This window comes from Eschscholzia californica, unplaced genomic scaffold (genome assembly GCF_041429995.1).
Source record: "Eschscholzia californica isolate CP2 unplaced genomic scaffold, dmEscCali1.0.p SCAF_1, whole genome shotgun sequence".
Lineage (NCBI taxonomy): Eukaryota > Viridiplantae > Streptophyta > Magnoliopsida > Ranunculales > Papaveraceae > Eschscholzia > Eschscholzia californica.
In genome coordinates, this window is record NW_028238198.1 from 28,685,165 (window position 1) to 28,697,487 (window position 12,323).

At 35.2% G+C, this 12,323-nt stretch overlaps 1 protein-coding gene across 1 annotated transcript; it reads right to left on the reverse strand.

The window, feature by feature from the left end:
* Nucleotides 1-5,773: 5,773 nt before the first annotated feature.
* On the reverse strand, nucleotides 5,774-9,548 carry LOC147565797 (putative pectinesterase 15). Its single transcript, XM_086652653.1, has 5 exons — nucleotides 9,424-9,548; nucleotides 7,689-7,860; nucleotides 6,344-6,550; nucleotides 6,001-6,251; nucleotides 5,774-5,921 (listed from the first exon to the last, which is right to left on the reverse strand). Exons 1-5 carry the CDS (start codon nucleotides 9,546-9,548, stop codon nucleotides 5,774-5,776), a joined length of 903 nt encoding a protein of 300 aa, XP_086508779.1.
* Between the last annotated feature and the right edge of the window lie 2,775 nt (nucleotides 9,549-12,323).

Genomic DNA, 12,323 nt, shown 5'->3' on the forward strand with positions numbered 1-12,323 from the left:
AGATCCGGCTGAAGAAGAAAATGAGCTAGCTACACAGAAGCTGTGACGGAATCACTCCGAAACATGGCTTGGAGCCATATGATCAGAATGGAATCCATGTCTGAAATCAAGTTTGGAACTTGGTCTATTTACTTAAAGGAAGGGTTCCTGTTAAGTTCAAATAGGTTTTTCAAAGTGAAAATAGACAAGGATGGAAACATTGGTGTTTCCCAGAGCATGACTAAAGGTCACAAAATTCATGGTATGGACCAGGAAAGACCAACCCTCGTGTTAGAATGCTCAAGACCATAATGATCTATTACTAGCAAAAGAATGTGTACATGACACATTCAGGAGGAAGTTAACTCTTCTAAAGCTAGTGTAAAACGCAAGCTTCAAAATCCATCAAGGGATTCAAGCGGGCAAGTAGGAGTTGGAATCGACGATTCAGCACAGTATACAAGCGTTGTTTTCTTTGGGAATTAAGAGAAATCTTTAATTCAGGAAGTTCAAGAAGGTTAGTGGGAGTGACTCAATTTTCTTTGGTCAGGTATGTAGATGACATACTAGAGATTGAGAACAACATTCTGATGTTGAAAACAGTTTAGAACTGACTCAATAAAAGGACCACATAAAGGTGAAATGCTTTTCGGCACCAAAGATCTATAGATATAGATCGAGAAGGTGATAAGACTTGTTCAAAAAAAGGTCTTGAAAAGTCCAATGTGAAACACTCAAAACGGAGTATTTCTACCCAAGTCTCATGGCACACAGCTTAGCAAGATTTAGAATCTGAAGGATTCTGATGAGCAAGCACGCATGAGAAAGATGGTTATGCAAAAGGCATAAGATCGGTCATGTGGGACATGATTAGCATTCGCCTCGATGTCGCAAAGTACTTGTAGTATTTATGGTTGTCACCAATCAAATCCAGATAAGCTGATCTGGATCACACAATGTACTTGAGAAGAACTTGTGAGATCTCGGTATGAAAATAAAAGGTTGAAAAGTCATATGTTGCAAACTTCCAGAATAAGATGACAATCTTGACTTGGAAGCAAGGGCGGACCCACATAAGGGCCTGTGGGGTCACGTGCCCCCACAGGCCTAATGTTAAGCCTTGTTTGGATAGAGGTAAAGTGCTTTTATATAATAGTGCAACACAAGTAATATCAAGGATTAGGTATTGGCTCGGTGGGGAAGGGCGAGGTAGTACGCACATGTGGTCTTGTGTTCGACTCCCCCCCCCCAATCAACTTTCTTTTTCATTTCAAATCTGAATGGGTAAAATTCTTTTTGGCCCTTACATTTTAATTGCCTATCATATTGGCCCTTCTTTTGATCCTTTATTTTAAAATCACTTCTTCTTTTAGTTTGTCTTTTTTGTAAGTTTGATGTTGACCCTGTTACAATTGTGTTTCTCCATACAAGTCTTTCCCTTTGTTTTAGGCGATTTAGTATATATATATATATATATATTTATTTTTTTCTGACTAATTCATCTAAAATCAATACAGAGATTTTTTTCTCTCTCTCTTTCTTTATCTTCTTTATTATGACGACCACTTTTCAAGATGTAAAGGTTTCTTATTATTTGGAAATAAAATTTACACATTATTTTTATATAATTTGAGCGTGTATATGACTAATTATTTATATTGAGATACAGTCCATACAAGGCACAAGTTAGCACTAGTCAAGTTAGTTGTGAATGTAACTATAAGATATAAGTCACTCGCTTGACCATCATATCAAGATTTTTTAATGATTTACACCTACTTATTATAACTAAAAGTGCCCCCACAACGAAATTTTTCTGGGTCTGCCACTGCTTGGAAGAACAGTAAGCTGGAATGGTTTCAGGCAGAGGTTGTTGCAAACTTTACAAATAAAAGAAAGTAGTTAAAACTTGGGAAGTTTTAATTTAGTACGGTAATACTAAAGATTATCATCGGATGATAACAAGCAAAATCCACATAGATTTGATCTATTAACTAAACTGTCACCTTCGACTAAGTATGGAAGTAATACTACTAAGGTCATAGGCATTAAGCTTTCCTGAAAAGCTTAGACTGGTAAACTTGAGGGTGTAAGGAGTTACACGGGAAGGCTCAAGGTTTACAAACTCTTATTATCAGAAATAATTTAATTATTTCATCGTTAAATCGTGGTTTAGTATTTAATCGACAGTCCAAAAATAATGGAGCATTCCAAGTAGGTTTATCAGATACGTGATCTGGTAAATGGAACCCTACTAAGTGAACATGGAATAGATTCATTATTAAGTCCCTAGTCCAGGTCATTGCATGGACAACAATGACTCATGAAGACTAGCATGGGAGATTGACTGATAGCGCAGTTTCATGGGCTATAGGAATATGGTATTTAAGTCAATTACATGGGTGTATAATTGGGGAATATACACTGGATGACCCAAACATGAGAGTTCTTCAAGAGTTGAAAAACGTCATGAACGCTCATAGGCAAGATTGGAGAGATTCCTTAAACATGAGTACTTCACTCATCTTATGTAAGGAATGTCGAACTTTGGTACCGTCAAACGTCGTGCCGTAAAAGGAGGTTATAAAGGCGGAATACTGGGGGAGACAGGATAGACATGAAGTTAAGTGGGAGTACAAGACTGAATGATGTCCTCCTATTAAGTTGGGATAAGTATCTCCGGGCCACTTGAGGAGAAGCAACTGGAAAATGTGTGGCCACACTCAAATGGATTAATGGTTAATCATTTGCTTTGACATTTGTTCTCCAGATCAAGAAAGTCTGAAAAGATATGACGTATCAGATGAGATACGAAGAGACATGGGAATCGAGCATTGCACTTGTTCTAAGTACAAGTGGGAGACTGAAGGATATATCCGTTCGGTCTGAAGGAGATGTCCTTCCGAAGGAGTGTCCTTCGACCAAGGTGGCAATGCGATCAATTTGTCAGTTAGGATAAAGATGACCATACGGTGAAGATCATCCAGTCCGGCCCAATTAGGGGTTGTAATGCTTTGCTAGAAGCCAACTACGATCGTCGGATCAAGTCGTTGATTCGCGGCTACATAGACCGGATCCTACAAAGGGTTACACATAAGAGTGGTAACTTGATCGGAGAGACTTGACTAGACGGGAGCAGGCTAAAGATGGATTGGATCCAACTGGAAAGGCCAAAAAGGTTCGAATGGAGATTCGGAACAAGATAGAAAGAACCGGGCCTAAAAAGTGGTGCCCGGAGGAAGGATTATTAGGCCGGCCATGTGATGGTCGACCAAGGTAAGTGGGCCGGCCATAGAAAACCCATAGTGGGCTACCCTGGCCGGCCACACTTAAGGGATTAGCCAAAATACCCCAAAATGGTATTTTGGTAATTATTTTTTTGTGACCCGAAAATAGAAAGATCTAATCTGAATGAGATTCTAATTAGGGTTTCTCTATATATAGGGTCAGTAGAGAACAGAAAGGTGTGGATTTTTCTCTGGAAGCAAAAATATACAGCTCTCTCTCTCTCTCTCAATATACAGCTAGTGGAGAGAGAGGAATATAGAGAAAAAGCTCTCATTCTATCAATCTAGTCAAAAAGAAGAGTTCTTCTCAACCTTCTAATAAGTCCTAGCACTCTGAAAGGAAGGGAGATCAAGTCTATTCACTCGGTGTCTCAAGTAGAGAAGCTACACTTGGAGCTCTCGATCTTCACACGCGATTGCAATGGTTCGAGGGAAAAACGCGTTAAGGTATTTATCCCTCTCTAGTTCATTGATTAGTTTATGCATATGATCCTGGGCAATCTAGTGTTAACATATGATGTTTGAGATTCCGCTTAGAACACTAGATAGTGTATAGGATACACAAATCCCTACACAAGTAACTTTCCATGGATAAGAATATGATAAAACAAAAATATTGAACCCAAGGTAAGTCTTTTTCTGTGGAAAATAGTAAATGATGGGTTACCTGTGAAGACAAGTATTGGTAGAGGAAATCCAAATATAGATCAACTCTGTTTACTATGCAACCAACAGCCAGAATCAACGAAACATCTTTTTGGAACTTGTTCCAAGTTTCAAGAGATGATGCTCTCGGCCTCATCCAACATGCAAGTCAATATCGAAACAGATCCAATATTATTCATACAAAACCTTTTGATTAACAACAAAAATGAAAGGGATCTAGTTTATGGAGCGTACCTGATGTGGAACTTCTGGAAGGCTCGCAATGATTTGTGCTTTGCGCACAAACAGATCAACATCAAATATATTGTGAGTCAATCCTTCATCAAAGCAAAGAAACATCTAAATCATTCGGGACCTCAAAGCCAAAGAGGGACAAACAACGATTGGATCCCTCCTACTGGGGATATCTTGAAGATAAACTTCGATGGGGTTTTCTCGAGTTTGGGTTCATCTATAGCAGTGGTTGCAAGGGATAAAGAAGGGAAAGTGATTCACAAAATGGCAAAGAAGATTGAGGCTTACTCGGCGGCGTTGGAAACGGAGGTAAGAGCCTGTCTGATGGCCTTACAAATGAGCTTAGATTTAGGATTGGTTGGGGCTTTATACGAGGGTGATTGCAAGACCCTAGTGGATGCGCTATCGAACGGTGGAGATGAAGTCACGTGGCGCTTACTACCGCTGATAAAAGAGGTCCAACAACTCATCAGCTGCAATCGGTTAGGGGCAGTCCTCTTCTGTCCTAGAGAGGCGAATACGGAGGCCCACAATTTGGCCCACGAGGCCCTATCCTATAGTTCTTAAGAGCACCAGAGTTATTTTGCTTGTGTTTTGCTTCTCGTTTTTCTTCGTGTAACTTCAGTCCTTGTATTTCGCTTGGCTTTGCCTTTAATGAAGTTATATGTTCCCCAAAAAAAAAAAGTATCTATAGATTTTTATGGTGGGCCTTGGACTAGATTTTCCTTCTTGTTTGGACTTCACTAATGTTAACCAATCGGGTTTGCTTGAACTCCTTTACCATTTAACACGTACCTTTATTATTAATTTTCTTCTAGAACTCCCTAAGCTATTTACAATATACAAACAATTATTTTCGCCTTTCAACAAAAAAAACTTTCTTAGTTCAACAAAAAATAAACAAAAAAAACTTTCTTTCAACAAAAAAAATAATCTTATCGCCAAAATAAAATCTCATGATCTTAACTAAACATGTAATCACATTCGACCTAGCCCATCCCAAACTGAAACAAGTAGTCTTTGGGCATCCTCAGTTAAATTAGGGTATATTCAACTATTAACAACAGAACTCCACAGTTGTCACAAGTTTCACCAATATTTTGAAATTTTTAACGGACGTAACGAGATTGTCCACAGAAACCACTAAATCAATCAAAGAAAGTGAGAGTTGTATTTGAAACAAAGATCCTTATTTGTTATATCATAGATATATGGTAAATTTGATGCATAGATGCTCCAATAATTGACCAAAATTTACTTGTACGTTTATTTCCATCAATTATGTTCCTGCGTTTTGGTTCTCAAGTTAAGCTCTTACTACCTCTACGGGGCGTTACAAATGACCTATTTTAAAAACTCATCTGCACGTGAGATACATGACTTGAAAACCATTGTATTTACTTAAGTATATATTTTTGATTATATTAATTTGCAATTGTATTCACTTAAAAACATTGTCCTGATTATATTAATTGCAACTACTTCATAGACATCTCATCGAGAAAAACTACTTCATAGACTATATAGGTAGACATTTCATTTTTAATAATTTAAGGTTAGCCCCGATTAACTTGAATCCTAGTTCCGGTCCTATTTCAGTGATTCCCTCAATGAAGAAGCCACTTCTGCCCGTCTATGTATGACACATTCATGAAAGGGATTGCTTCGGATGCAGTAAGGTTCCTCGCATATTGTACTCTTTTTGAGGAGAATTTTCCTTCACCAGTGCAGTCGAATTCTCCAAAGAAGACATTCCTGCAACACAATATGTAAGCAAAGCAAGTAAATTTTTTACACTGTAAAATACATAAGCATTCCATGAACATTTACTTACCCATCCCGAGAAGATTGACCACCATTATTCCATCCTTCTGGAACAATTATATCAGGCATAATTGTTTTCGCAAAAACAACGGTAGAGAAATTCTTCCACGCCCTACCCAACCATATTCTTCCCGTCCCTTCAATAGTACAGTTGAAAAAGGCGAAGCCTGTTTTCTCATCGGACAAATGTTTTCCTTGAGCCGTTATGATGCCAGTTATTCCGCCAGCAGTTGTGTCGGCTACAGACTTAATAGTACAACCCTAGTTTATAAGGAAAAATATGGATTTGATTCAAGTAATTATATTTGTATTGTTGATATATATAAAGAGATGGAGAAATAGATAGATATTACCTTATAGAAGGATCTGCCGTCCCCAAATATAAAATCTATGGATCCCTCAATGACGCAGTCCTTGAAGAAGTGTCTACCTCGGTCATCGTGGAGGGTATCCTGTCCACCATAGAATCCACAGTTGTAAAATGCCGATTGATCTCCGGCAACCCTCACAGCCACAGCCTGACCTCCTTCATCACCGGGGCGTGCATAAGGAGCTGAATTCTATACCAACATGGCAACACCCCATAGAGTTAGTCAGTTTTATTGATATTTGTTGAAAGACAAATGAAACAAAACAGAAAAAAAATAAAGTTACAAACAAGGTGGACATTATAGGCCAATAGTGCATTGATTCATGAAGTATGAGTTTTGTTTGGAATTGGTAGTCTAATCATATGAATTGGTTTCAAACTAGACTTATGAATGGTATTATCTTAAGACAGAGGCCATTTCGTACTCAAAAAATTTTCGAGCTTTCATTCTTGGTTCTTCGCATTTTACAATACCTTGACATCTATCTGAATAAAGAATTGGTTTTGAAACTGTATGTGGGCAATGGGCATATTACATACGAGGCGCCCCAAAGACATTGATTCATTTCCGAACTTTTTGAAATTACGTATGTAAGTAGTTATCAAATTATGAAGTGTTAGCAAAGGTATTATTGTTTTTGAATTACATTTCAAGTACACTTTCTGATATACTCCCTAAATCCATGAGACATATACTCCCTATGTATCAAAAGATCAAAATATCATATAATGTATTTATGCATATAATTATATATTACACAAATTATATATAGTAAGTCTGAGGGAGATGTTAAGTATGTACCAAAGATCAAAATATCATGCGAGAGAAAAGTAAGGAGAAATAAGAGATAGGGATATAGGGTGATGGAGTTGGTTGAGGTGGGGCCCAGTTGCTCACGTAAAAGAAGTGAGCATGCAATCAAGAAAACTGACGAACTGGGCCTCCAACTAGTCAGGTATAGATGAGTTCTGTAGGCACTCCCTCACAGTTGAGGCCCCTCAATTTGTGTGGCCCAAAGCGAGGACTCACAGTTGAGGCCCCTCAATTTGTGTGCATACAATTAGATTAAAAAAACACATACAACTAGATTAAGAAAAACGCACATACAATCAAACAGAAAGTTTTGAAGGTTTTCTTGGAACGAACCTTTAAAAAAAGTTTCAAATTTTCAATTGAAGAGAGATCTTCGTAAAACGAGTAAGAACAAAAAGGTAGACCTTTTTGTTAGAATTAGATGCCTTTAGAAATTGTAAAAGAAAAAAAATCAAATAAGCAAAACTTGAGAAAATCATATTTGTGCTTCAAAATAATTAAGAAAAGAAAATACCTTGAAACTAATATCAAATGCGATGAAATTTAGACCAAACAGTCCAACCGACCAACTATTAAACGAACTTCCGGTGGAGTTCGCGGTATCATTCCAATCTATCAAAGTGGTAGAAGACCCTTTTCCTTCGAAGATTACATTTGTTCGATTTGCGTACAAATGGACTTTCTCCCTACATGCAAAGCTCAACGTAATTAAATTCAAAACATTTTTGGGTGAACTTTAAACACAAAACTATGAACTTAAAAACACTTCCATGATCATAATATCAACATGCTTAAATTTATTGATAGAAAATAAAATCATACCTATAAGTTCCTGAGTTGATCATAACTAACGTCATGTTGGGATTTATAGGGTGTATATGGTCGATAGCTTGTTGAATAGAATTAAACATCCCGCATCCACCTAAATCAACGGTGATTTTCGTCTTCGGATTATAACGAAGTGGAATTTTCGAAATCCACGTAGAACTATCACATGATTGTGGATTGGATCTCGTTGAGAATAGTTGAAGTAGAGAGGATAAAATAAAAATGAATAGTAAAGAAATGGTTTGTGAATTTGCCATGGTAGTTATTAACTTGAAGAAAATGAAAACCAGGTTTTTGAAATGTGTTTTCTCTTTTCTCTCAACTTTGTAGAACCGCGTTGTTTTTCTTTTGATGAAATATAGAACGTGCGTTGTTGTGTTTTTTTTTCTTTGATAGAACATTGGCATCTAAAGAATGGGTGTATTTAGAACTCCCCATTATGAGTACGAGAAAAGTAGAGATTAACCAAAATATGGGATTTTTTCAACAAAAAATCAAAATATGGGAAGGGAAGTTGACGTGCCACTTCCACTGTTCCACTCACACTATTTTTCCAAGCATAGGGTAAAGGGAGGAAAATGGCTATTTAAGTAAATATAAAATACATAATAGCTAAAAAAAGCCAACTACATTTTTAAATAAGCAAAGTTGTCAACTTTATTATTGGTAATTGTTATTTAGGTTTAAATAATATCAGTAATTGTCATTAAGGTCATTTTAGATTTTTTTTTTTTTCATTCCAAATATACCCCTCCATATGTTAAACTAATTCAGGGTTTTTTCATCCTTTGTTCTACCGCCTCCTCTCTCTTTCTTCACCAATGGCTTCGTCAAGAGCAGAAATCAAAGCCATGATCTCTTCCAAAGTTCCTTCATCAAAACATTCTTCTCTTCGTCAGAGTTATAAAAAACCAAGGTTTTGAAAACAGTGTTTATGGATTTTAAAGTAACAAAAACTCGGTTCTATATATTCGGTCGTGTATAACCATGCTTCTTTGTTTGAAAAGATGAACAAACGAAATTCTTTTTGGTATTCATCGCCCGAAAAAAAAACACCTATAGAACCAACAATAGCCCAATCTTCTCCAGTAGCTATTCTGACAAATCATACAATTTCTCCGACAAATAATGGCGACGAAAAAGTTTCCTTCAAATTCATTACCTTCCTTGAGTATGTGAAATACATAGCTCGTAGTAATACATATGAACGATTTAATATTAGTAATTTGTAGTAATATATAGCTTGTAGAAGAAAATGAACAGTTGAGTATGTGAAATGTGGAGAAATTGAACATGCCCAGAAACTGTTTGATGAATTTTCTTATAAGGATCCTCTTTCTTGGACTGCTTACTATGTACATATGAACGATTTGGTTAAATGGTTAAATTGAATCAACCAACTTAACACTCGATAAATATACTCTTCCATGGTAGTTACTGTTGAAACATCCACAATGATTGTAAACCGCTTTTGTGGTCCACTCGAAGAAGTGAGAGTGCTAGCATTAGCAAAATGACTCATTAGTGTTACAACCACAAGAGCCATTACAACCAAAATTAGCAAGACGGGACTAATCTTGTCTACTGACATGACTAGATTATGTGTAAAGGATATGGAGGTTCTATATGTTAAAGCATTATGTATGTCAATGTCATCAACAAGAATTTTGAAGGTTTGATCTTAAGGTCGACCATACAATTTCTTCATGAGTTTTATATGATGAAATCAATTCCAAACTCAAAATTTCGTAGACACACTCTTAGTTTATATTCTTAATTTGCTAATTGTGTTTGCAAGATATGCATCTCAAGATTATATTCTGCACAGCTTGCAAATCATGTTTGCAATCTATATTTTGCAAAACACAGTTTGCAGTTTACATTATGCAAACACATGTTTGCAGAACTAACTGTTGCAAACACATGTTTGCAGAACTTGTTTGCAAATACTTGTTTGCAGAACAAATTCTTGCAAACACATGTTTGCAGAATAGATTTGCAAACAGTTGTTTCCAAAATAGATTGTTGCAAACACATGTTTACAGAAAAAACGCAAGGAAAAAAAAACGGTATTTTATTCTGGGTATTTTTTTTGGAAAAAAAATATTGAAAGTGGATCTCGTTAGAAAGCTAATGAAAAATCATTTCTAAATACATAATTTTTATAGAAATCTGACATCCCAAACAAAAGTTATATCGAATTACAGTTTAAAGAAAAATAAAAAATTTTAGTTACACAAAATGATAAAAAAGGGTATTTTAGTATTTGTATACTTTTTGACCTGAATAATAATTTTCAAATGTTTCATGTTTTTTTACTTATTTTCTATATTGTTTTGACTTATACCCCTAGTTTAAATAGGATAGGTCCTAAAAACAGAGATGCAGTTTGGCAAGGCCTAAATCGGGTAAATATATGGGGCCCCTTATACACTAGTCGAAAATGTTTATTGATCTCTCTCATCATGACAAATTTTGTCACAAAGCTTCATAAAAACGAACCATAAATCGATAGTTTTGTTTTATTTCTATATAAATGTCCAGATGGTACATGCATTCTGTTACAACTTTAAATATGAGTAGAATAAGCTAAATGCATTACTATTAAATAGCCTTTAGAGATAAATTGAAAATACACTTATCAATATTATATTACAAATTTAAGGTATCTTAAAATCTTAATTATATGAAAAAATGGAAACTATAAGAATATAATGTAGCATTATAACATACTAATAACTATCTGATTTATTTGTTATATCAAATGAAATAGTATTCAAAGAAATAAGAAAATACATTATTATATGGCTAATAAAAAACAAATAAAGTATAAATGGAACTCGAAGTAAAAAAATTAGAGTAAATGAAAAAAAAAGGAAAAACAAATCAATGAGAAATAGGAGAAAACGAGTGGGAGAAAAAAATTGAGAGATTGAAGACAAAAAAGGAAAGACTTCTATTGGAATTATGCTAAAAAAAGGTACAGTCTAGAGTTGGAAGAAAAAAATCATAACTTACTTAATATCTTCTTTTTTGTTTTTTGTTGAAATAACTTACTTAACTAGGTGTTCAACAAAAGAAAATACTTTAGTTCAACAAAAAAAAATGGTCGCGGCTTTGGGGAATAAAGAAAATTCTCCGGGGAATAAATTCTCAAGGGAATCTAGATTTTTTTGAAAATTCTCCGGGGAATAAATTTTTATGGGGAATACGTAATACATTTTTTTGAAAGTTCTCCTCCATCTCATCTGTTCTCTCTGCCACTTCATCTTCTCCGGCGAAAGTCGTCGGCCGACCAATTTTCCGGCCGGCGACCTTCAAACATAAAAAAAAAAAAAAAAAAAAAAAAAAAAAAAAAAAAAAAAAAAAAAAACTTTTTTTAAAATTTTCTCTCTCCTCTCTCTCTCTCTCTAATTTTTTTTTTCTTTTCTCTCTCTCTAGAACAGGTCTAGAGAGAGAGAAGGTTTGTAAATCCATTTGCTAATATGGATTTTTGAGGGAGAGGCCCAAAAAATGGAGGGTAAATAAGCATTACCCCCAGCCCAAAAAAAAAATTAGAACCCAGTCCAAATTGTCAGGACAGCTCACAGTTTCCTGGTTTTTATTTTATTTATCCCTCTTTTACCCCTCCACGGGAAATTTCTGTGTTTTCTGACAATCTGACGGACGACAGCGAATCAATTAATTCCCCGTACATGACGTCATGTCAGAGAAACATTCAGATTTTCTGAAAATTCAAAAATGGCGCCATTTTTTGACGAAATTTCAGTCAATTTTTTTTGATCCCTCCCATTATATTTTGTTTCAACTCCTTCTTTCTTCTTATTTATACATCCAAAAATCTTCTTTTCATCATTCTTATTTTGTTTTTCACATTTTATCTTCTTCATCTCTTTCAATCTCTAAAAACATAAATTTTCTTTTCTTTCTCTCTCTAAAAGTTTTATTTTCTTATTTTTGGATGTCCATCATTCTTTTTTGTTTCACATTTTATTTTCTTCATCTCTTTCAATCTCTAAAAACATCAATTTTCTGTTCTTACTCTCTCTAAAAGTTTTATGTTCTCATTTTTGGGTGTTCATCATTCTTATTTTGTTTCACATTTTATCTTCTTCATCTCTTTCAATCTCTATAAACATCAAAGTTTTCTGTCTCTCTCTCTAAAAGTTTTATGTTCTTATTTTTCTTCTTCATCACTCTTATTTGTTTCACATTTTATCTTCTTCATCTCTAAAAACATCAAAGTACATAACCAAATGTCCAGTGCACAGAACCATTTCCGGTACAGGAGAAAATTCCCAGTTCAAAAGTGTCCAGTACT

What these genes read in the sequence shown, in the direction of transcription:
- LOC147565797 (XM_086652653.1), bottom strand. Translation starts at nt 9,548, where the DNA reads ATGGCTCTTGTGGTTGTAACACTAATGAGTCATTTTGCTAATGCTAGC. An exon ending in CATTTGATATTAGTTTCAAG is followed by an intron (nt 6,551 to 7,688) that starts GTATTTTCTTTT and finishes ATGTTGGTATAG; the next exon opens with AATTCAGCTCCTTATGCACG. An exon ending in ACGGCAGATCCTTCTATAAG is followed by an intron (nt 6,252 to 6,343) that starts GTAATATCTATC and finishes CTTATAAACTAG; the next exon opens with GGTTGTACTATTAAGTCTGT.